The sequence below is a fragment of the Triticum aestivum genome, chromosome 1D (genome assembly GCF_018294505.1).
Source record: "Triticum aestivum cultivar Chinese Spring chromosome 1D, IWGSC CS RefSeq v2.1, whole genome shotgun sequence".
Taxonomy (NCBI): domain Eukaryota; kingdom Viridiplantae; phylum Streptophyta; class Magnoliopsida; order Poales; family Poaceae; genus Triticum; species Triticum aestivum.
Genome location: NC_057796.1, coordinates 399,542 through 422,781, shown reverse-complemented (window position 1 = coordinate 422,781; position 23,240 = coordinate 399,542). Strand labels below are relative to the sequence as shown.

At 45.4% G+C, this 23,240-nt stretch overlaps 1 protein-coding gene and 1 pseudogene across 1 annotated transcript; both read left to right on the top strand.

Annotated features, from left to right (window-relative positions):
* LOC123179761 (glycosyltransferase-like At2g41451) lies at positions 1-3,879 on the top strand. The gene is made up of 11 exons (XM_044591640.1): positions 1-378; positions 474-623; positions 705-757; positions 856-964; positions 1,066-1,200; positions 1,285-1,329; positions 1,836-2,023; positions 2,126-2,267; positions 2,471-2,517; positions 3,213-3,300; positions 3,400-3,879. Exons 1-11 carry the CDS (start codon positions 19-21, stop codon positions 3,691-3,693), a joined length of 1,611 nt encoding a protein of 536 aa, XP_044447575.1. The 5' UTR covers positions 1-18; the 3' UTR covers positions 3,694-3,879.
* A 5,612-nt stretch (positions 3,880-9,491) lies between these two features.
* LOC123161771 (wall-associated receptor kinase 1-like) lies at positions 9,492-13,174 on the top strand (annotated as a pseudogene).
* The last annotated feature ends 10,066 nt before the right edge of the window (positions 13,175-23,240 follow it).

Sequence of the window (23,240 nt, the reverse complement as noted above, 5' to 3'; positions counted from 1 at the left end):
AGAAAAAAAAAGGTGGGGATGCGGCGGACCCGGCCCGAACCCACGGATCGATCGCACTCGGAAGGAATGCCGGCGCCGGCGCAGGCTCCGTCCGCCGCCGGCGGCGCGGCGTGGCGCCACCTGCTCCTCCTCCTCACGGCGCTCCCGCTCGCGCTGGCCCTCCTCGCGTTCGCGCTCCAGTGGCGCGGCGGCGGCGTGGACGACGCCGGCTCCCGCTGGCCGGCTCGCCTGGCCGTGCCGGCCCCGTCGAGGCTGCAGGCCCTCCACTCCTCCGCCGCGTCCTGCGTGGAGGTGCTCGCCGCCTCCGCCGGCCCCGCCTTCCCCTACCTCCGCGGCTGGTCCTTCCACTTCGACGCGCCGGACACCCACCACCCCAAGGTACCGCCTTTTTCCAATCTCGCCTCCGTCCTCTTCCTCGCCGGCCGCCGGCCGATGTGTCTGACCCGCTGATCTTTCGCCCTCCTGTCTGCCAGGTGTGCGTGCAGACGAGCACCTCCGCCGGCCTGGACCAGATCCTGCCGTGGCTCTACTACCACAAGGTCGTCGGCGTCGCGCACTTCCTGCTCTTCGTCGAGGGCAAGGCCGCCAAGCCCAGCGTCGCCGGCGTCCTCGAGTCCATCCCCGTGCGCTCCTCGCCTGAGATTTTCAATTTGACTCTGCTTGTTTGTTCTGAGTCTGGATCTATGTCTCTGTCTCTGTTTCAGGGGGTGAAGGTGGTGTACAGGACCAAGGAGCTTGAGGAGCAGCAGGCCCGGAGGTCCGAAACAATCCTTGCCGCCCGCGTGCCTCGTCGGCCTATACACAAATTCGATCATTTCGATACCCATTCTGATGATGCATATGTTTCACCTGCAGCCGCATCTGGGACGAAACCTGGCTCTCAGGATTCTTCTACAAGCCCTGCAACTACGAACTGTTTGTGAAGCAGTCGCTCAACATGGAGATGGCAATTGTAATGGCCCGGGTATGTATGTTTGTTTTTGGCTTATCACGAGTATTGCTAGTATTCATTTAGTGTATTATATTTATCATAAACAACGAAAAAGCGTTCTTTCTTCATGGTAGGAATCTGGCATGGACTGGATAATGCATCTAGACACCGATGAGTTGCTATATCCCGGTGGAGCTTCCGAGTATTCCATCAGACGCCTGTTAGCCGACGTCCCCGAGGATGTTGACATGGTTATCTTCCCTAACTATGTAAGTATGCTGCTGCTCCTAATTATGCCTGCCAGACTTCTTATGCATACAGTAGTAATTAACTTGCATGTCTGCACTCTGCAGGAAAGCAGCGTCGAGCGTGATGATATAAAAGATCCATTTAGTGAGGTAAACATTCTCTGTTTTTAAGAACATAATAATATCCACAAGCTCCGTTTGATATAATGTTGGCTGATGTGATATGAATTCTGTTTGTTCGGTTACATCTAAAGTCTGATACTGTGGTCTGATACTCTGATATTGTTGTTTACATTTGCTTGGAAATTTAGTTTTGTGCTGCCCTGTAATCTGGTCCAATTTCGATTTAGCCTAGTATCCTTAAGTTTTACCTGTTTTTCTTAGTGTAGACTGGCCACGGGCCTAGCTAATTTAGCAAATTATTCCAAAAGAAAAGAGAAGCAAATGAAAAATATCTTAGGCCTCCGATATGTGCAACAATTCAGTGCCAACAACAGATTATGCCTTTTGACATTTTTTGCTGTGTCTAGCCTTTTTTTTCAATAAACTGTACTAGTATCTTGCCATTTTTTAGTATGAAAAAGATAATCTCATATACAACTAGTGATCAATCATATACAACTAGCTAATTTATTTACATTGCAATATCTTACCAGGTGTCTATGTTCAAGAAGAATTATGATCATCTCCCCAAAGATACTTACTTTGGCATGTATAAGGAAGCAACAAGAGGCAATCCCAACTATTTCATCACTTATGGGAATGGAAAATCTGCTGCGCGAATTCAAGATCATCTCCGGCCAAATGGTGCACACAGATGGCATAACTACGCAAAGAGCCCAAAGTAAGGACCTTTGCCCATAGCATCCATTTTTTTCAGAACGTAACTGACAGTGAGATCAAGCCGAAATTGATTCTTATAATATTGTTGGCATGTAACTGACAGTGAGATCAAGCTGGAAGAGGCTGCAGTTCTGCACTATACATACACCAAATTTTCAGACTTAACATCTAGACGTGATCGCTGTGGATGCAAGCCTACAAAAGAAGATGTTAAAAGATGTTTCATGTTGGATTTTGACAGAGCAGTAAGTAAAGCTACTTGATTCTCTTGCAAGCTACTACCAGATTTTTGTTTGTCGATTTTTTTTTCCCATTGCACTAGTCCCTTTCCCCTCCAGGATCTTTTGCATTTTACATTCTTATACTAGTGGTTCTGCTTCCTCTTCCATGATTTAGTTTGCTACTGCTGCTGCTACCCTGAGTTCTGACTTGAGCATTTACTATGCAGGCTTTTATAATTGCATCAACTGCTAGTGAAGAGGATATGCTTCGCTGGTAATTTTCATGGTCTCCTTAGTATCATAAATTCTGTTCTAACTTGGCTTAATTAATCTAAGCCATCAAACAAAAACACTTTCTGATTTCTAGCATGCACCATCAATGATACTCTGACGGAAAATATACTCTCCTGGACATTTACACGATCTCCAATTCTTCACTCTGACATTAATATCTGTCATGATCATGATCACAAACATATATTATGAAAGTATATTTTTTAGTAAATTTGGTCATACCAATTTCATGTGGCCAATTTAGTTTTTTATTGATTGATGAGCAAAACTAAAATAAGTTAATCAGCGGGCACTCTAAGAGCATAAAGCAACAAATCAGGAAAAGATAGCTACTGCTACCGCCCCTGAGAAAACTGCAGGAATGGTCATGGAAATTTCGTTTTCTTTTTGCCAGATAGGTCATGATATATTTGACCGTGTATCATAAATTCAACTAAAATAATGATCTTTGTCAGGTAAACAAACAACTCAAATTTTTTCCGTGAGTTGTTCTCCAAGCACTCAGATCAGATGTATAATGATTTATCATTGCAGCCTGTAGCATGAAAGTACTAGCTGACGTTAATGATTCGCAGTTGGCCATTTATGCCTTTTTTTAAGAGATATGGTATTCTTCGTAATGATCCTAGACATCCCACACCTAGTATGACTGTTGGCTGATTGCTCTTTTGTCAGGTACAACGAACGTGTCGTGTGGAACGATAAGCAGCTCAACCTGAAACTTCTGCGAAAAGGAGTGTTAACTCGCATCTATGCGCCAATGGTACGCAATAAGTAACCATAGCCACACCATCAAAATGTCAGTCATATGTAATAATACAGTAATATTCATACGCTTGACACCTGTGCATTGTTCTATCAGGCGATCGTGCAAGGCCTGCGGGAGTCTGGCGTCTTCACCTCTGTCATCGCAGCAGCCGTGGACAATGCTAAAGTTGGACAGAAGGAAAGCGTTGACCGAAACAGCACCGATCATGACCATGAAGATGAGCCTAGGACATCATTCGTCGCAGCTAACAACGCTCGGAAGATCTTGAACGTCGTCGAGCCCGCCCCTGCCTACAGGGACAAGGACGGCGGCGCGTCCGCCGCTGTTCCCCCTTTGTCGCCCCCGGGTTTGGATGACGCGCGAGGGGAGGGGCTGGCTAGGTGGTGACTTGGATCGGGATGAAAGAATTCTTTTTGCCCATGTAGGTTGGTCAGCTAGTGACAAGAAGATGATCGTGGATGGATGGGCAGGCTAGCTAGTGACATGATTTTGGTGATCAAAGGACATATGTTATATCCAGAATATATATTTTCATGGTTGGTCAATATATAGAGTGATTTTGGGCAGGACATATATGCTAGTATGTGCACCCATCTTTTTTTTAGTAAATGCTAGTGAAAAAAAGATGATGCTACATGTACTTGCAGAAATATAAGGTGTACAGAGCTGATGCGTGATGAATCCATGCTCCCTCTTTCGCAACGAAGTGGATTTAATTGATATGTAGGTTCGCACTTCTGGGCTGGCCTAATGGCGGCAAAGAAACATCTCTTTCGCTTTGGGTCTTTCGCGATAAAAGACGGGTCGGAGATTCGATTCTGGGAAGACATCTGGCTAGGCAATGCCAGTCTCAGAGAACAATATCCAGCCTTATATAACATTGCTCGAGATAAGAACAACACTATTGCGCACATGCTCAGTTCATCCCTGCCGAACATTTCGTTTAGGCGGGATTTGATTGGCCCCAGACTTCTGTCATGGCATAATCTTTTGTCCCGGTTGGATTCGATTAACCTGACACAAGGTCGGGATGTGTTTCGCTGGAACCTTACTACATCAGGGTCTTTTACAGTAGACTCTATGTACCGTGCGCTCACACATTCTGAGGTACCAGTGAGTAATAACAAGAAAATTTGGAAGTCCAAGATTCCACTAAAAGTGAAAATTTTCATGTGGTATCTTCATAAGGGAGTTGTGTTGACCAAAGACAACCTCGCACGACGCAACTGGCCAGGGAGTAAGAAGTATTGTTTTTGTACTTATGACGAGACAATCAAACACCTCTTCTTCCAATGCAAGTTTGCACGTTCTACGTGGTCAATCATCCAAATAGCGTCAAATTTATATCCGCCCACAAGTGTTGCCAATATATTTGGTCACTGGTTGGACGGTATTCCAAATAGGTTTAAAGCGCTTATAAGGGTGGGAGCGTACGCCTTAATTTGGTCGCTCTGGCTATGTAGAAACGATTTGGTTTTTAATGGAAAAAATGCTTCTACTCTGCAGGTTATTTTCCGTTGTACACAATCGCTTCATACGTGGTCTATGCTACAACGATCGGAGCACCAATCGCTGTTCAAGGCGGTGTGTACGCGGTTGCAGCAGGTGGCTACGGAGGTTTTTTCCCAACATGGGTGGCAGCATAACCTCCGGATCGATCCACCACCACCTTCGACATAGGCATAGTGTCGGTCTATAGGACTTTACTGTTGCCGATATGTCGGTTATATTTCATGTTTTTTGTCAGACTTTTGGATTTGGCTGTGTGCATCTCAGTTATGCAGAGGCCGGGTGTTACTCATAATGTTTTGTATCCTCTTGATGCTACATTCTGAGATAATAAAATCGCCCTTTATCAAAAAATTGATATGTAGGTTCGCTGTAATTCTCTCTTTTTTTAAAGAAAATCAAAATATATTTAGAAGTTTCAAAAAATGCTAATGTTTTTTCTACAAACACATATGCATATTCTTCAAGTATGTATAGAATTGCATCAACTAATTTGATTATTTGCATGCTACACAAAAAAGACAAATATATGGCCCAAATACAACAAAGTAAAAGCCCATTTTAATGTGTGTGTATCTTTTTTGTGGACATCACATATGAATATATATGTTCATGAAATTTTATACATGTATACTACAAATTCATACATGGCATTTTCAGTCAGAGTTTGATTCAGTTTACGGCGTACAAAAACATAAACCAGTGTGCATGACATTCAGGAAAATCTGTAGGCATCGAAGATCAAAGGGAATCAATATTCGTCACTGTAATTTTATACATGTCGACGGAGGGGCGTATGCGAGTTGAGGCAGAAACATTAGACGGTGGTACACATTGTCTAACGCTACTTTTGTGCAGTCCTTGCTCCTCGCCGACCTTTCTGTTCTATAAAATTACACGGTGAATCATCTCAGAAGGCTTGTTCTGGAAATTGTTCAGATATCTGGAGACTTTCCGGGCTTGCTAGCAAATTGTCCTGCATGCACTCGAGGACTTGAAGATCGTCGAGTGCATGCTCCGGTGTGGCTAATTCAAGAGTGTTTGACAAAAAACTACCACTTTAGGGGTTCGCGTTCCATAAAACTACCACTTTAAAAAAAGTGATCGAAAACTATCAAAATTTTCTAATTTTGTGATTAAAACCTACCACATTCAGATAATGACCGGTTTAGACGATTAAAATGCGTTTATGACATGCAGGCCCACAATCTTCTTCTTCCTCCTCTCTCTGGCATATCCTCAAACATGTCGTGTGCACCCGCACCTGAGGGCAAGCAGCCGTGCGCCTCCCCATGGCCGGCCGCCGCCCGCAGCCGCGCGCCTCCCCATGGCCGGCCGTCGCCCGCAGCCGCACGCCTCCTCATGACCGGCCGCAGCCGCGCGCCTCCCCATGGCCGGCCGCCGCCCGCCGCCGCGCGCCTCCCCATGGCCAGCCGTCGCCCGCAGCCGCACGCCTCCCCATGGCCAGCCGCAGCCGCGCGCCTCCCCATGGTCGGCCGCCGCCCGCCGCACGTCATGAGCCTCCTGACTCCGGCCACGACGAACCCCTGCACGGCGCCCTCCTCCACCACCCGCGCGGGGGCCCTACCCAGCACCCCGCCGTTGGTGCTCTCGAGGACCGCGTCGGTGGCGCGCCCTCGCGGCCCGCCCGCGTCAACTCGCTGCTCCGCGCCGCCGCGCGGCTCGAGCCGGAGGAGCTCGTCTTCGACCTCCGCTCCGATCTGGTCGACGGCTCCCTCATAGTCAACCTGCCCTGCCTGCGCCGCGCCACCTCCTCCTCATCCTCCGCGTGCCCGACGACGCAGAATTCGGGCAGCAGCAGTCTCGCCCAGCAACAAGGGCTCGCCGCGATGGTGGCCTCCCTTCGGCCTCCCTCTCGCCTCCGGTGACGACCGCCGGGGAGCCGGGATGCACAGAAGCTGTTTGTGAAAATGCCAAAGAAAGATAAAGAGAGGAGGAAGAAGAATGACGTGTGGGTCTCACCTGTAATAATGGTCAACTGGACGGTTAACATGTTTAAATCGTCTAAACTGATCATTATCTGAAAGTGGTAGTTTTTAGTCACAAAATTAGAAATTTTTGGTAGTTTTTGGTCACTTTTTTTTAAGTGGTAGTTTTGTGGCACGCGAACCCTTAAAATGGTAGTTTTTTGTCAAACACTCCTAATTCAAGCATACCACACCAGCTTGGTAACCGAGCTTCAACATCTGCTCACTGACGCAACGGAAGTCGTCAAGATGGTTGAGTTTCATGCTGCCCATCATCTTTGCCAACTGATTCCCCTCTCACCCGTGTAAAATCAGATGATCGCCAACTGCTGAAATTGCAGGTCCCTTGGCCCATATACATCTTTGCCAACTGCTGAAGGATGAAGCAAAACTACTATCTCTAGGTTCGCGATATGTGCGTGCTAAGCTATTGAATCATCGAGCCATAAAGAGCATGCACAATTTTTAAATCTTTTTTTTGCTAAATGGCACTTTCAGCCAGAGGAAGAGGCATATATTTTTGTCCATATTTAAAAGGAGTTTGATTCAGTTTTCGGAGTACAAAACATACGACAAATGTGCATGACATTCACGCAAATCTGTAGGCATCAAAGATTAATGGGAATCGATATTCGTCAAGACACATCTTTGTAGCATGTGTGATGGTCCTGATGTTCCGGAATCGACCAAAATTAGCTCGAGAGCATTACAAAGCCAAGAACTTACAATGCCGGAAATCTTCAGATTTTTTTTTCTCATTAGCTTTCTGTACCTGCTTGCTAGCTGGCTCCTTGTAGGGCAAGCAATGACGTTTTTTATTTGAATTTGGGCCGCGTAGGGGTTAGAGCCCCTAGTTGATGTCAACAAACAAGGCCAAAGTCCATGGAATGATAAGTACATCTATAGAAATATAAAGTAACATACAGAGATGTTTGATGAGTTAACTCTCCCATTTTTCATGACGAAGGGGATTTTTTTTATCATCAGGAGATCTATTACCTGACAATGAGAGTGTTGTGCATACTTGAGAAAGAGCTCCCTCGATATTCTGAAACTCCACTTGAATAGGTTCTCCGGATACACCGCGTTATCAACGAAGTAATCCTTCATCATCTTCGCACGACCCTCTGTCCTATTACGCCAAATGTACCTATGGCCTTGCCGTGAGCTAGATCTAGTTCTTCTTCTCCCTTATTCTTCCTCCATTTTATCATGACCATGGCCATTTCAAAATGATCAACATCTTGATCCTCCTCCGACGAGTCCTTGAAGAACTCTTGAACAAATCAAGCTCATATACCAATATGCCATAATCGATTAGATTTTGGGGCATAAAAAGGAAAAGAAGGAAAGCAAAACAAAGCATAGAAAAATTAGTAAATTACCATGTGGTTCACTTGTCGGACATATTGTGGATGAGCGGAACTGTTATGCAGTGGGTGCTCGACACGTGGAGGTGGCTCGACATGTGGGGTTGCAATGGGAGAGGAAAGCCTTTGTTGGCTCTCCCGGGTGTGGCGGGAGAGCTCGCTATTACTCGGCTCAACAAGTGTCGATGACGAGGACAACACACACGAGGTCAGGAGGTGAGGCGTGGGGTGAACCAACAGGACAACAACACTCCTCTAAGAGCTAGCAAAACTTACCCGGATAGATCAACGATGGCCGTCGGCGGTCGTAGAGTCATGTCCTCCCATCCATCGGGATTGGAGGGGATTGCAGGTGTGGGCACCCCTACGGTTCTTGCGCTGACCTTGGCTCAGCGGCTGATGCCGGACTTTTCTTGTTGCGGTTTGTGCACTGTGAAGCGGGTGGTGGACGTTGTTTCGAGGCTTGCATGTAGGGGCGGTGGTCCTGGAAGGTAGTTCGTGTGGTTCGCTCTCCGGCGGGCACCATGACAAGCTCCTTTCCGGTGGTGCCGCCCTAATTCAGAACAGGGGATCTAGAAACGTCACACTTCTCTTGAAGACCTCGTGGTGGCTTGGAAGAGCTACCGATCGAAAGCTCTGCGCTTTATCGCCAACGTTGCAGGCGCCGTTATCTTCTTGAAGACATTGTCGGGATGCTCCTCTTCGAGCCTGGGGATTTAGAAACGTCACACTTCTCGTGAAGACATCGTGATGGCATGGAAGAGCTATCGAGCGAAAGCTGTGCGCTTTATCGCTTTAACTTTCGATGTTTTTATTACAAAAAAATTGATCAAACGTAAACCAGATTTGTTTAGAAAAATAAATCAGATTTTAATTAAAAAGGTGAAAAGGATGGCGGCCTGAGGTCCATACCTGGCCAAACGGACCGGCACGGCCCGGCCCGCGGTAAACGTGCTTGGCACGACACGGCACGGCACGACTAATAGCCGGGTTGTGCCGTGCCGGCCCACGGGCGGGAGGTCGCAGCCCAGGCACGGCCCAGCTACTAATCAGGCCGGCCCACCGACACACCGGCCGGCTAGTTCATCTCCTATATGACGCACCGGGCTTTTTTTAGCCTATTTTTACCTGTTGGGCCATATAGAGATGTACAGAAATAAAAACCCGTAAATTGGGCCGTGCCGTGCCGGCCCGCGTGCTCAGGCTAGCAGCCCAAGCACGGACGAGGGCGGGCCGTGCTGGCCTGGTTAGGCCGGCCCATTTGGCCAGCTATGAGGTCCTCCAATCTCGCAGCCGCAATGGCCGGGGATGGAGAAAACCCAGTAGTGTCGCCGCCTCATCTTCACCGTCGTCCTCTCCTGGTTGTGTTCCCCATAGATCGATCGATCCATCTCGGAGCCCCTTTCTCAGTTACCCCGCCCTTCCTCTTCCTCTCTCCCCGCAGCACAGCACAGCACAGCAGCCCATGGACGACGATGCGACGGCGTGCGGGCTGGAGCGTCACCACGGCGTCGGCGGGCCCAGGTCGCCGCTGCCGTGCTCCCGGATGGTGGACCTGCCGGCGGTAACCAACTTCCGTCCCATCTGGTCCTAATTTCCCTTGTCCTAATTAAATTAGTCTTTGCTTAAGCCTGTCGCTGTTGGCTGTTGCCCTTAGGGTTCAACCAATGCGTGTGTAGACTGTAGACGATCATTGTTTAGGACTCTGTGGTATCCACCATGGATCTGAAACTCTAGCTAGGACCGAAAAGTTTGGTCTGGAGACTTGAGTTGGAGCTCTTGGATCCATGGAACATGGCACACCTCCTCTTCTTTATTCAGGTGAGATCGAGGCTCGATGCCCTTGGCTTCTTGCTTACGCTGTTTTCTACTACTCCCTCCGTTCGAAATTACTTGTCGTAGAAATGAATGTATTTATACGTATTTTAGTTCTAGATACATCCATTTCTGAGACAAGTAATTCCGAACGGAGGGAGTACATGAATATGATATAATTTTCCGATTGATTGATGGGGACTATGGTGGACACACGCCGTAATTAGAATCAAAGCTCTACATGTGGTGGATGGTAGGAAACCAAGGTGTCAACCAAGGCTGAGGGAGAAAAACAGAGCAGCCAACCAAGGTGTCACAGAACAAAAAGCTACAGTCGGTGAGATGGAACAACATGGTGCTCCACTCCTTAAGGTGGCCCTTTTTGTTTTTTGTTTCGTGAGAGCACCTGTTGGACGAAAGCATCAGATCATCGGAGATCCTCCGTGCATCAGCATAAAGCTCTTCAAACTCATTCATCGAGACCTTAGAAAAGAATTTGACTCTGTTGAAGCCAGCGTTGCGGATCAATTCACCCTCATATCACATCCAGCATTGTACGGTATGATAGCAACTTAATTCATAGTAAAGAGGCATAATCATGGATTGCGTGTGTATGTGCTTCTTCACTTCGTTTAAGCCTGTAGGTTGCGTAGTTGGCCAAGACAAAAATCTATTCTTCTACCCCATGTAAGGATACCAATCAATTGGTCCCTAATTGGACATGGAGGGCGTCCACATCGCGCTCGATTTCGCCGCCGGCAACACTTCGTGTCCCGGGAAGGGACGGTCACCCCCTTCGGACTACGCCTGCGTCAGCGGCAACAGCTCTTGCGCCAACTCAACACATACTCCTGGCTATATATATCTGCAAGTGCTGGGACCATTACGCCGGCAACCCTTACGTCACTCACGGATGCCAAGGTACATACATGCATACATACACACATCATTGCTGATTGGTTAACTCCCGGAAGTGTTGATTCTTCAGATATTGATGAATGCAAGCTCCCGCATGTGTATCCCTGCTCAAATGGCGGGATCTGCAAAAACAGGCTCGGAGGCTATGACTGTCCATGCAAGTTCGGGATGAAAGGCGACGGCAAAGCCGGAACCTGCTCAGATATATTCACTCCAGCGGCCAAGGCGGCTGTGGGTAAGTACTAAGCTACTACTGCACTCCACTGTATGTGTGTGTACATGCATGTAACTATGTATGCATCATTTTCGCATAAGAAAAAAACTATGTATGCATCAGTACGCAGCACCCCAGGTGAGAATCTTTTCTTTTAGAATCAAAACCCTTTGGGTATGCCACATCACGAAAAACGTTCATCTCAAGTGCAAACTATAAACCAAAATTTGTGTCACCTAGATCAGTCACCTTCAGTTATGTTTTTCAACTAGGAGCTTGATTCCATATGCAAATAGAAACATGTATTGGATAGGTGCACTACGTGTACATCAATTGATGGATACCAGCCGCATATATAATTTTTCCTCTAGTTTGTATACTGCTTAATTTCTACAAATAACCTGACTCTAATGTATGAGCTACTCCGCCTTGCCAAATTATAGAGCATGTAATTTTTTTCTCCAAAGTCAATCTTTGTAAATTTTGACCAAGTTTATAGAGAAAAATTCAAAAAATATGAGCATTTACAATACCAAATATATATCATATGAAAATATGCTTTGTGATGAATCCAGCGGTATTAATACAGTATTGTAGATGTTGATATTTTTTCTGTAAACTTCATCAAAATTTTACAAAATCTGACAGTTTATACGCATTGTAATTTGGCAAAGACGAAGTACAGGATTCCATTATCTTCTGCACACTTCCCTCCGAGTTTCAACCCCTTCCAGTCTTGATTTAGATTCATTTTTTTTCTTCTGAAATTCTAGTGGCAACTTGTTTTAGATTCTTAGTAGATCAACATACGAATCATTTTACTTAGTTATTATGTTAAACATACCTGATAGATTTGTAAATGATAATTTAGTGATATGTACTAATCAAGTTTGTTTCTTGTCCATTAAGGTGCCATTGGCGGTATTCTTCTCATGGCGGTTCTATCATTTCTTGTTATTCTTCACAAAGAGAAAAAGAAGACGAAAGAATTCTATAAAAAGAATGGTGGCCCTACATTGGAGAAGGCAGATGTCATTAAACTTTTCAAAAAGGGGGAGCTCAAGCCAATTTTGAGGAGTAGTAACTTAATTGGAAAAGGTTACTTTGGTGAAGTTTACAAGGGCCTTCTTGACAATAAATTAGTTGCAATAAAGAAGCCGATTAATGGTAGTGTGCTAGAGAGTGAACAATTTGCAAATGAAGTCATAATCCAATCTCGAGTCATTCACAAGAACATTGTTAGGCTCATTGGTTGTTGCCTTGAAGTTGATGCCCCCATGCTGGTCTACGAGTTTATCTCTCAAGGTAGCCTCCTTGACATCCTTCACAACAGTAATAACAAGGTGGCTCTCAACTTGGATACACGTTTAAGTATTGCAGCACAATCAGCGGATGGTCTAGCTTATATGCACTCAAAAACAAATAGTACAATTCTACATGGTGATGTTAAACCAGCGAATATACTCTTGGATGATAACTTTGTTCCCAATATTTCAGACTTCGGCATATCTAAGTTGATTCAGAAAGACAAGCAGCACACTGGACAAGTCATCGGCGACATGAATTATATGGATCCAGTATATCTACAAGAAGGCCGACTCACTGAAAAAAGTGATGTCTATAGTTTCGGAATTGTGATCCTAGAGCTTATTAGTAGGAGGAGGGCCATACATTCTGAGAATAATAGCTTGGTAAAGGGCTTTCTTGACGCTCATAAGAAACAGAATAAAACGACTGAGTTTTTTGACAAGGAAATTGCAACAACAAAAGATTTGGAGCTTCTTGATAGTCTAGCAGGTATAGTCGTGGAATGCCTTAGCCTTGATGTAGACCAAAGACCAACGATGATGGAGGTAGCTGAGCAACTGCTCATACTAGGCTGGTCTCGTAAAGTGTAGGGTGTTTTTCACCGTTAGTTTTTACAAAATCCTTAAAAAAGGGGGAAGCCGAGGTCATATTTGTAACAATGTTTCTAAGGTGTTGAATGTTTGTACGCTCCATTTGCAACTGTGTTTCAAAGCACTATAATTTCACCAAATTTGTAACCATGTTACACATCATACATCCTTTTGCTTGCACCTGTAGTGTTGTTCGATGAGAATTTTTTGACACTACGAATAGTACCAAAATAAGGAGGGAGGATGATGCAAAAATAAAAGTTGTCTAAATTGTGACTTGGACTAATAATATTTAGTTGTACACATGGAACAAGAAGTGACTACGTGTACGCGCCTATATTGCATGTGTAGGCATATGAACTACTCCTAGCCAATGTGTTAATGGGCGAATGGACAGCTAATTAAAATTAGCCCAGTGCATGCATGCACGCACGTAGAGCTCGTACAAATATGTACTCTTTTTATTGCATGGTAATATGTGTCTTATTTATAAAATAAAGATCCGGTTACAAGGCACGTAAGCACCGAAATTACAAGGCTGAAAAGATAGGATAATCCTATGCAAAATACCAGTGCCTGTTCCTCTCCTTCGACACCACCGAAACGGCCACCAAAAGGAAAGAAAACAGATCACCTCTTTACCCGAGCTCGACGCGGCTCCATTGCTGATCAGCAGCTTTACGAACCTCGGAAGTAGTTTGCCAGAAGCAAAACCATTGTCATTGAAAGAATCAGACCGGGGCAACATGTCCCCGAACACGCCATCGAGCTCTAGATCTGACACCCCCGCACGACAACGACGTCGAAAGAGGAAACCAGAACTGCCAGCCACCAATCACAAACCCAGCACGGGATGCACCATCTTCTAGCTGTCACTTGCACAGACAACCGTCTGCGCGTACTCCTGGACGACAAAACCTCCCTGCTCCACCATGACGTCAGAGACAACGCCACAACAACGGGGACAGAGCAGAAGGAGAGACACACCTGATGGAGTCGCCGTCGCCGCCTCGCCGACACCATCCATGAACCCTAACACAGCAGATCTGAAGGATCGGCAAACACACGATGCCATCAACTTCGAGACGCCGCCATGAAGGGCACCGCCGGTGTGGGAGTGAAGCTGAGGCAGATTTATTCATCCGGGCGCCGCTCCCATCACCCCAACGGCGCACCACGGCCTACGAATCCAAAACCTAACTACAGAGTGAAGGAACGGGTTCCCCCCTCCCTCTTGCTGCCGGAGCAGTCGGAGGGAGAGGGGGCCAACGGCCTGGCCGGCTGAGATCGGAGGAAGAAAATCGTCTCCCTCGTGGCCTGGCGTGGCGGCGGCTAGTACAAATATGTACTCAACTATTTACGTCCGGCTGGCAAGCGTGCGTATACATATTCGAATACCCGATATATCTAGCTAACCATGCACATATATACCACGTACAGTTTTTTGATATTTGGACAGGTACGTGGATGAAATATGTGCGTGTCTTTTTTTTTTAGCATCAGTACAGACATAAGCGCTCATATACACGCGCATACACTAATCCCTATGAACGCACACACGCACATCCTACCCCTATAAGCACCTCCGAGAGACTGAGCGGCATATCATCCACTGTAAGCGCATCACCGGAAATTCTGAAATAAATCCAGAAAAAATGCGAGCACCAGGATTTGAACCCTGGTGAGTTGGGGATACCACGGTCCACCTAACCTTCTCAACCACAGGTTGGTTCGTTATATGTGTGTGTCTTGATGGGTGTAAATTACACTTGAATACTTACGAGTTGGCTACTGCAATTAGATGATTTGGCACATATAAGCAATCAGATGCGTACGTTTGAGGGGGAGCTACCAAAATTTGGAAGGCGCCGCGTAAGAAGGTATGTATTAGGTTTGTTTCCTTTTCTTGTACTGGCTTGCACGCCAAGAAGAAAATCAATCTGATGCGTTGACAAAAGATAAGGAAACTTTAAATTGAGCAAGTTTCGGCTGAGACGACTCGGCGATACACGTCGGCTTGGCTGCTCCCGATGCCCCATCTTTTGCCTATACTAGTAGAGTGCCCGTGCGTTACCATCTTTTGCAAAAGTTACATGTTAAATTTCACATGCACAAATAATATAACACAAACACAACTACTGAATAATTGAAGTCCATTCTGCAATGAAAATTGATAATAAAAAGAAAGACTAACGACATGCCCATGTAACAGACTGAGCGATGTTCTATCTAAACATCTAGTATTACAAAACTATCAATATCTAGATGATCGTTTAAGAAATTCTTTAACAATATCAGGCCTTTAGCTTTTATTCCCATGATGTTTTAGCAAGTATAATAAAAACTGCTTCCTCAACTCATACCCATCCTCCACAGACAATATATGTAGTTAGTATGCAAATTTCACGTCGAAGGTCTTAAAACATGTAATGGACAATACTCACCGCGCAAACCGGCTTGACCAATTGTTTACAGTTCCACAAGAGCATAAAATGAAAAACAAAATAGCCAGACACATTCCTGCAATATTTTAAATTAATAATGTAAAGAATATAGTGAAAACAAAAATGAATGTTTTTATTATGAATTCATTACTCATCTATACTCGTTGGAATACCAAACGGAAATAAACGTTGCCATTTAGAAATATCGGAATGCCCGTGCGTTGCTACGGGCTACAATGCATACGAGTAATCAACAAATGATTAAGGTTTTGTCCAAGGTCAAAGCTTGTTTGTCACTCATACATCCAAGCGACCCCCAATAGACTCCGCAAATCTAACCATGCAACCAGCTCAGGCTCCCCAAAATTTGGGCCACCCGCGATGGCCAAAATGTTATAATAGGCTGTACTTATATAAAGTATAGAAAACAATGATTCAGCTAAGTAATGTAACATATCTCTTTGACACGCTTAAGAAATTCATGTATAACTTAGATATGTTGTCTTTGGTGTAATTCACATGGTATTTAAGCAAGTGTACAAAGATTGTAACTATCCCACACGAGCAATATATGTCGTTAGCATGAGGCTATTATGTGCAAGATGTAAGAATATGCATTATAAAATACTCACCGTGCAAAATGGATGAGGCAATTAGGTAGATGAATACACTATCACTGATCATTATCTTTGATGTTATTACAAAGAAATAATACAAGTAATGATTTTCAAGTATTCAACTGTCCGGGCTCGTTGAAATACCAACCAATGACTTACATGTAGAAGTTAATATCTTTAGAATGCCAACCAGTGATTTACGTGACCATATAAATATAGCTTCAAGGGCGCAGGCATAATCTATCACGCGTGAGTCAAATTAGTTACAACCAATAAAAATGAAATGATCGTAACCACAGTGAAATTAAGTACCTCGTGGGATGACCTTTAAAAAAAATTATTACAATGCTTTAGTTTGGGCTTCAGCAGGAAACTGAAATATAGCAAACATACGCAGGCTCCCCTATCTGTTATATAAAACAGTTCAAAAAAAAAAAATCTGTTATATAAAAAAAATTCTAAAAGAATGTTTGGAAGTTCTCATAGGAAGACGTGCACACCATCTTCTTTGTGTGTGGTGGCTGTGCACACCATCATCTTTGTTTCTTAAAAAGGCGATAACGTTTTCTCGAAATAATTTGATATACAATGAAAAAAATTCTAGTTATCCTAAACAATATGGTGCCCTTTTCTTTCTAAAAGAAAGGTACCCTTCAAAGTTACATTAGCTATGTAGGAAAAAGTGGCAGTTGTTTTAAACAATTTGGTAAGTGCTCCTAACATTTGATCATTATATAAACAACACAAGTAAACTGATGATTTTTTTTAGGGCAGTACACCACCATGACGTTTTATATTTCATGCTCAAATATGGATGCATCGTTTGCCAAAACATCAACAAGAAATCCGGAGGCTCCGATTGCCAAACAATGGATCGATCGCACCCCGCCTTGCTAGCTAAAACGTCCGCCGCCGTATTGGCCTCTCTAGGACAATGATTAAAAGTAATAGAAGAAAATTTTCGACTAAGGAAGGAACAATCTTCATAGATGGCCGCTACTGGTCCTAGCGAATTACCCCATTGACCATTACGTCAATCAACTCCATACAACCAGCTTCAAGAATTACGTTATGGCCGCCGCCGCGCTCGCCAGGCTCGAGGCCGGGCTGCACCGGCGACTCCGACGAGCGCGTGGCCGACTTCTTCGTCGTGGCCGCCGGCGCCAGTACACGGCCGAGGAGGAGCTGGCATTCGTGCCTGGGAGCGTCGGAAGGAATGGGGCGGTCGGCGCCGTGTGTGGGATAACAGAGCATTTGGAGAATCAAAGAAGCCAGCTAGCACATCTGTCCAGAACTTCGCAAGGAGCGTCGGCAAACGTGTGGAGAAGCTCCTTTGTGTAGCCGACACGGATGACACACAGTGAGATCTCATGGAGGACGGACAAGCTTGCCGGGCAGATCAGGTCGAGCTAATCCGGAAAATCCCCATCCGAGAAGCCATCAGGCCCGGCCGGCTGGCTCCCGAACCCGTACGCGTACAGCTCGTCGATGGTGCACTAGCTGAACTCGCCCGTGCTGGCCGTGCTTCAGCCTATTAGGAAGGCGAGCGATGACGACGCGTCACGGGCCACTGGCACGGAAACAGAGAGCTTGCCGACAGCGAAGCAGAGGCTGCTCCTGCCTTAGAGCTGAGAACCGTCCGCCACCCTGAGGCTGAGGAACTCCTCCATGAGGCACGACATGGCGGCACGGAGGGCGCTGTCCATGCGGCGGCCGGCGGCTGAGGCCATGGGGAACGTGTGCATCTCCTTTAGGAAGACTATCTCGTCGACCGCGGCGAGGAGGCCCTGGTTGGTGCAGGTCGCCTGCACGTCCCATATTCCGACAACGGTGCCGTCGCATGATGAGCGGTGGCGCTCGAACTCGAGGATGGCGCGCTCAGCGACGGCGAGCCGGTCCTCGACTCTGGTCGTTGTCCCATCAGCAGGTGCCAGGTCTTCGACGGCCTTCCCTGCCACGGCGCCCATGCAGAGGTCGGAGCGGCCAACAGAAGTGGGAAGTTGTTCCGCGGCGGGTGTGCATGCACGTGGTGGGCCTGTGAGGAACAGAGGATAGAGAGTGAGCAGAGAGGCTGACTTGTCGGTTTTCGCATGCGAAAAATAGCGTCGGCGCCCCCAGTAGGCTGCGCTTGGGGTGGGATCGCCGGAATATTTTTTCAGTCAAATCGAGCGCAAAACGAGACCCTACGGATACGACTGGGGCAATTTTTTACCGCTATTAGTTATAGCCATCATGGTTATGGGTCCCTCAATAATTTAGTTGTCTCAAGTCCCGCGGGTCATGATTAAGACCCTACCATGTTATTCTTAGCATCCCATTGCAGACCACACTGCCGACCAGTCATGGAATCTTGTGGATTTTCTTGTAAGCATCATTTTGCTGCGAAAGAAGATTGAAGAGAGTTATAAGGAGAATTTTCTTACCGGAGGTAACAAGGTAAAAAAAGAGATGGGAGGAGCAGTCCGAAGAGAGGAGTGGTCTCTCTTTGGAGCAGATAGAGATGTGATCTTTTTTACGTTGTTGACGAGGATTAAAGCCTTCCATGTAGGCAATGTTGAGTTTCGTTGTCTGGTGCGATGAATGGCTACTACGGTCTCGTTAGTGATGGTGTAGGTAACTAGTTGGGGCTTAGGTGGTCAGGAGATGGTTCACGGGCGTAGGAAAGAATATGCTTTGGGGTTTGCGTTGCGATTGGTAGACCTAAGCTGAGGATTTTTCTTAAGGAAAATATGTTTGACAAATTTGAATTCTTAGAATTCAGCCTGGTATAGATGCATCAGCAACAAAACAGACATGTGGCAGAAGAAATGTTCTTCAACTGGTTCTTCTTACCACACATTGTGACGGTGCAAAAGAAAAGAACTTCTATCGACTATACTCCACCTTTTAAATTGGTCTCTTCCCTAGAAAAAATGGATCTCTCGAGTAAGCAGTCTTTTTTTTTTGCGGGGGGAGTAAGCAGTCTAATAACATGCGTGTCACAGTTACTTGTCTGTTCTGATTACGTCATAAAATTTGATAGTTTTATAATTTATTCCTAGGGTAATTACCTATAGACATCATGGTTTTGGGTCTGTCAATAATTTCTCAAGTCCCGTGGGTCAGGATTAAGGCCATATCATGTCATGTTTAACATCCCTTTGTATAACACTACCCAACGGTACTGAAGTCTTGTGATTTTTCTTGTAAGCATTATTATGCTACGAAAGAAGAATGAAGAGAGTCATATGGAGAATTTTCTTACTGGTGGCAATGTGGTAAAAAAACCGAGAGGGAGGAAAGAGGAGTGGTCTTTCTCTCGAAAAGAAAGAAAACTGACCTATGATACCTTTTTTTTTCGAAAATGATCCAGATCTATTATCATAATTCACCGGAAGTACAAACCATGTCAAACATATTAAAAATTACACCGAGATTCAAAGACCATCGAACAACCGCTACTGGCACCAATTAGTCACCGACGCGCAGCTATTGCCTCTCCCCTGCCAGAGCCGGCTAGACATATGCTACCTTGTTGATGAAGAAGAAAGCGTTCGGAGTTGCCAATGCCGGTTTTCATTGTATGGCGTTGTGGAGGGCGTCCATGGGTCCGTCGGTGGCTGCGAGGGAGGCTGGCTAGGGCTTTGGTCGCCAGGAGGGGGTTCACGGGAGTGGAAATAATTATCGACGTTTTCGTATTTTTTCTGACTACGTCATGAAATATTAGCATGTTCATATTTTTTTCTCGTGCCTATTACCTGTAGCCATCATTGTTTAAGGCCCTACCATGTCATGTATAATAGCACATTGCTAGCTGGCGCCAACTGGGTCATGGAATACTTTGGATGTTGTTGTATCCATCTTTTTGATGGGATGGGATTTCGGGCACACAGGTGCGGGGGCACCTTGTCCCTCACGCGTGATTTTTCTTTGGCTTTTGATTATCAAACTTTCAAATATTTAAATAAAAAGTCCAAATTAAGTTCCTTTTTCATTTTCGTATTTCGCGTTACAAGGGCTTTGAAAAACTATCCATTTTGAACATGTTTTGCAAAAAAAAAGTTACATCTCTTGAAACTCAATACGAGTGACCGATAAAATCACAGCTTTAGTACCAGCGACCAACAAAAAAAAGAATTGCTTAAAGTTGCAACTCAAACTTGGTACTCGCGACCGAGAAAATCGGATTTTTCATATGCAAACTTGGTACTCTGAAACTTGATTGAAACTAAACTTACCGTGCCCTCGTGCGGGATCCAACTACTTTGCGAATCGCGAGGCAATTGAGCGGCTGGGCAAGACATGATAGGTGCGTGTGAGTATGCTCGCACCTGCGTGCGGTGCCCTTGCGAATTTCCATATTTTTTATGCTGGTTTCACGCTGTCCCGCGTGGTAGAGGGAGCCGAGGTTCGCGGTGGACGGTGGTTCCGGCGGCTGGGGTTTAGGCTGTTCCTCTGGAGGTGGGTATCTTCGGGGATGGCAAAGGAACCTTGCTATACGTACGATGAATTTTCGTCCAACACTCAGTATGGTTAGAGAGAAATCAGAGATTATCAGTTTGTGGGCCATATCATCTGCTCTTTGGTCGTACCAGTGTCCGATTAAAAAGAGTCGTACGTATAGCAGTTTTGGCCTGCATTCATACGAGAGAGACGCAGGGACATCAGACGTACGTTAGCCTAGTGCGAATATTCCAATCATACGAGAGAGAGACCGAGGGACATATGACATACATTAGCCTAGTACGAATATTGCAGTCATCCGAGAGAGACCCAGGGACATCTGAGAGATAGAGAGAGAGATCTGTCATATGCCAGCATAGTACGAATATTCCAATCATATGGGAGAGAGAGACACAGGGACATCTGACATACATCAGCCTAGTACGAATATTCCAATCATAAGAGAGAGAGAGAGGTCCAGTGAGATCTGACGTGTGTCAGCCTAGTACGAATATTCCGAGCGTTGGCACCCGTGACACGCCACCTGTGTAGGCTCGTACAAGGAGCATAACTCTGTCGAGGCATGAGCATGATGCCATGACCAGGCCACGAACCACGCCAAGTCTTGCCTCTTTTCACAGTACTAAATCAAGGCTACCCGCACGCACCATTAATCTCCTGAGTTTACACTACCGTACCACACACACAGCACGATGAAAATATACATTTGGATCTTGAACGTGTATCTTTTTGGTGCACGTCCAAGATGCCAAATGTATATTTTCATCGTGCTCGAGCATTGGGTTTCCATATCTCTATTCCTGAAATGACATTATCATATTTGGTAGGCAAACATATATAGACAAAACAAGCTCGAAATAACATATAAACACGCATGCTATGGCGAACCAACCTACGGTCGGATGGTTAGAGGGATAGTGATATTCCCAACCCACCAGGGTTCAAGTCTCGGTGCTCACATTATTTCTGGATTTATTTCAGGATTTCTAGCGATACGCTCGTGTGTTCATTCATAGGGGTGAGTGTATGTGCGTATGTATGAGCCCTTGCGTCTTAAGACATAAGTTTTTAATCTTCCCAAAGTAACTGGTGCAAGCGAGCTGCGGGGTACAAAATCCACAATCAACCCAATGTGGTGGGTTACAAACTCAGAGAAAGGAGCGATTTGGAAAGAGAAATCATCTTTGGTTACCTTCTCAACGGGGAAGAACTATACTTTTTATCAATTCTTTCTAACACATGTAGCATTATGGTCGATATTCAGCCATTCACCCATTCTCTAAAAAGACTTAACGTATTATACTCCTTTAAAGGGTGTTGGAATACCAACTCCCAGGGGCATCTGCGGCCTCCAATGCAATCGAGGCCATCAGATCCGCCCACACCGCGCACCGATGCCCACATGGCTCTATCCCGGTCGCATAATCCCATGCCTCACCGCAATAGCGGCTCCGGGGGTTCGCGGCTGCATGTGGGGGCTCCTCGACTGGCATCATTTGCGTTGATCTATCGTGTACTGACCATTGCACTTGTTTGTGTGGATGGTGGAGCGAGTGGTCTCACACAAAGTCAACACCCTACAGCCGAGTTAATTGGTAATGTGAGTCCAGAAATACCTCTGTAATACGGTCTTGCACATGCATTACAGAGGAGGGAAACGAATATCGGTTGTGTGCCTTACATTTGCGGCATGCAGTTGGGAGATCTTTTGTTGGAAGAACTTATCCAAATTCCAATTGCGCGTCTAGGTATTTCAATACATACCAATATTAAAAAGGAAAAAAAAATCCATTTTGAGCCCTAAACTATGGTGCTTGGTCAGACTTGAACGTTGTACTTGGAAACCGGCTATATTAAATTCTGAACTTCATAAAACCTTTTAAGTTGAGCGCTAACTTGGTTTGAATAGTCATTTTACATTTCGGATAGCTTAGAAGTATCATCAACTAAACATAGTAACGAACATTATTGAAGGAACAGTAAAATAATTTTTTCAGACCACAGTTACCTCTTAAGGCATATGTCACTTAACATAATGATTTTTGTGAACATATGTAGAGTTTTCTTATGAATTGTCTGAAATCAGATCAATAAGTCAACCTTTCTATCCTTCAAAAAAAAATCAAAATCAAAATAAAGTCAACATTGCTATAGTCTTGACGTTGATAAATTAAGTTGAGTGTGAAATAAGCAGCTAGGCATAATTTTTCCTTCCTTTCATTTTGCCGGGAACACAGCATAATCGACGGGGCCAAATATCCAAATAGCAAACACAACATGCATAGTGAACTTTGTTACTGCAGAAAGCCACCAAATCTATATGAAAGGGAACTCGTGTTGCAGCAGAAGCACAACGGAGGAAAACTTATTAAACCATACAATTAGCATTCATCATTTCACAGTCTCCCGTTTGGAAGCTCAACACAAACCCCTTAACTGCCCTCTGAAAGATTTAGTTAAGGTGCTGTTGTGATGGCATTTGCGGTGTGGACTCAACGGCGGCTTTTTCAAGTTTGTCCAGTTATTCATGTGATCCATGAGTTTTGGAAATTCTTGCCTCTTGTCGGCAACGAATCCTAGGTTCTCCATGTTGCTTTTCTCTCACAAGATGGCACGGCAGTTCCACTGCATGTGGCCACTCCTGACAACATCTGCCGGGAATCTATTTATCATCTGCACTATAAAGCAGCAAGAAAGCAACGACGTTGTGGCGGCCAT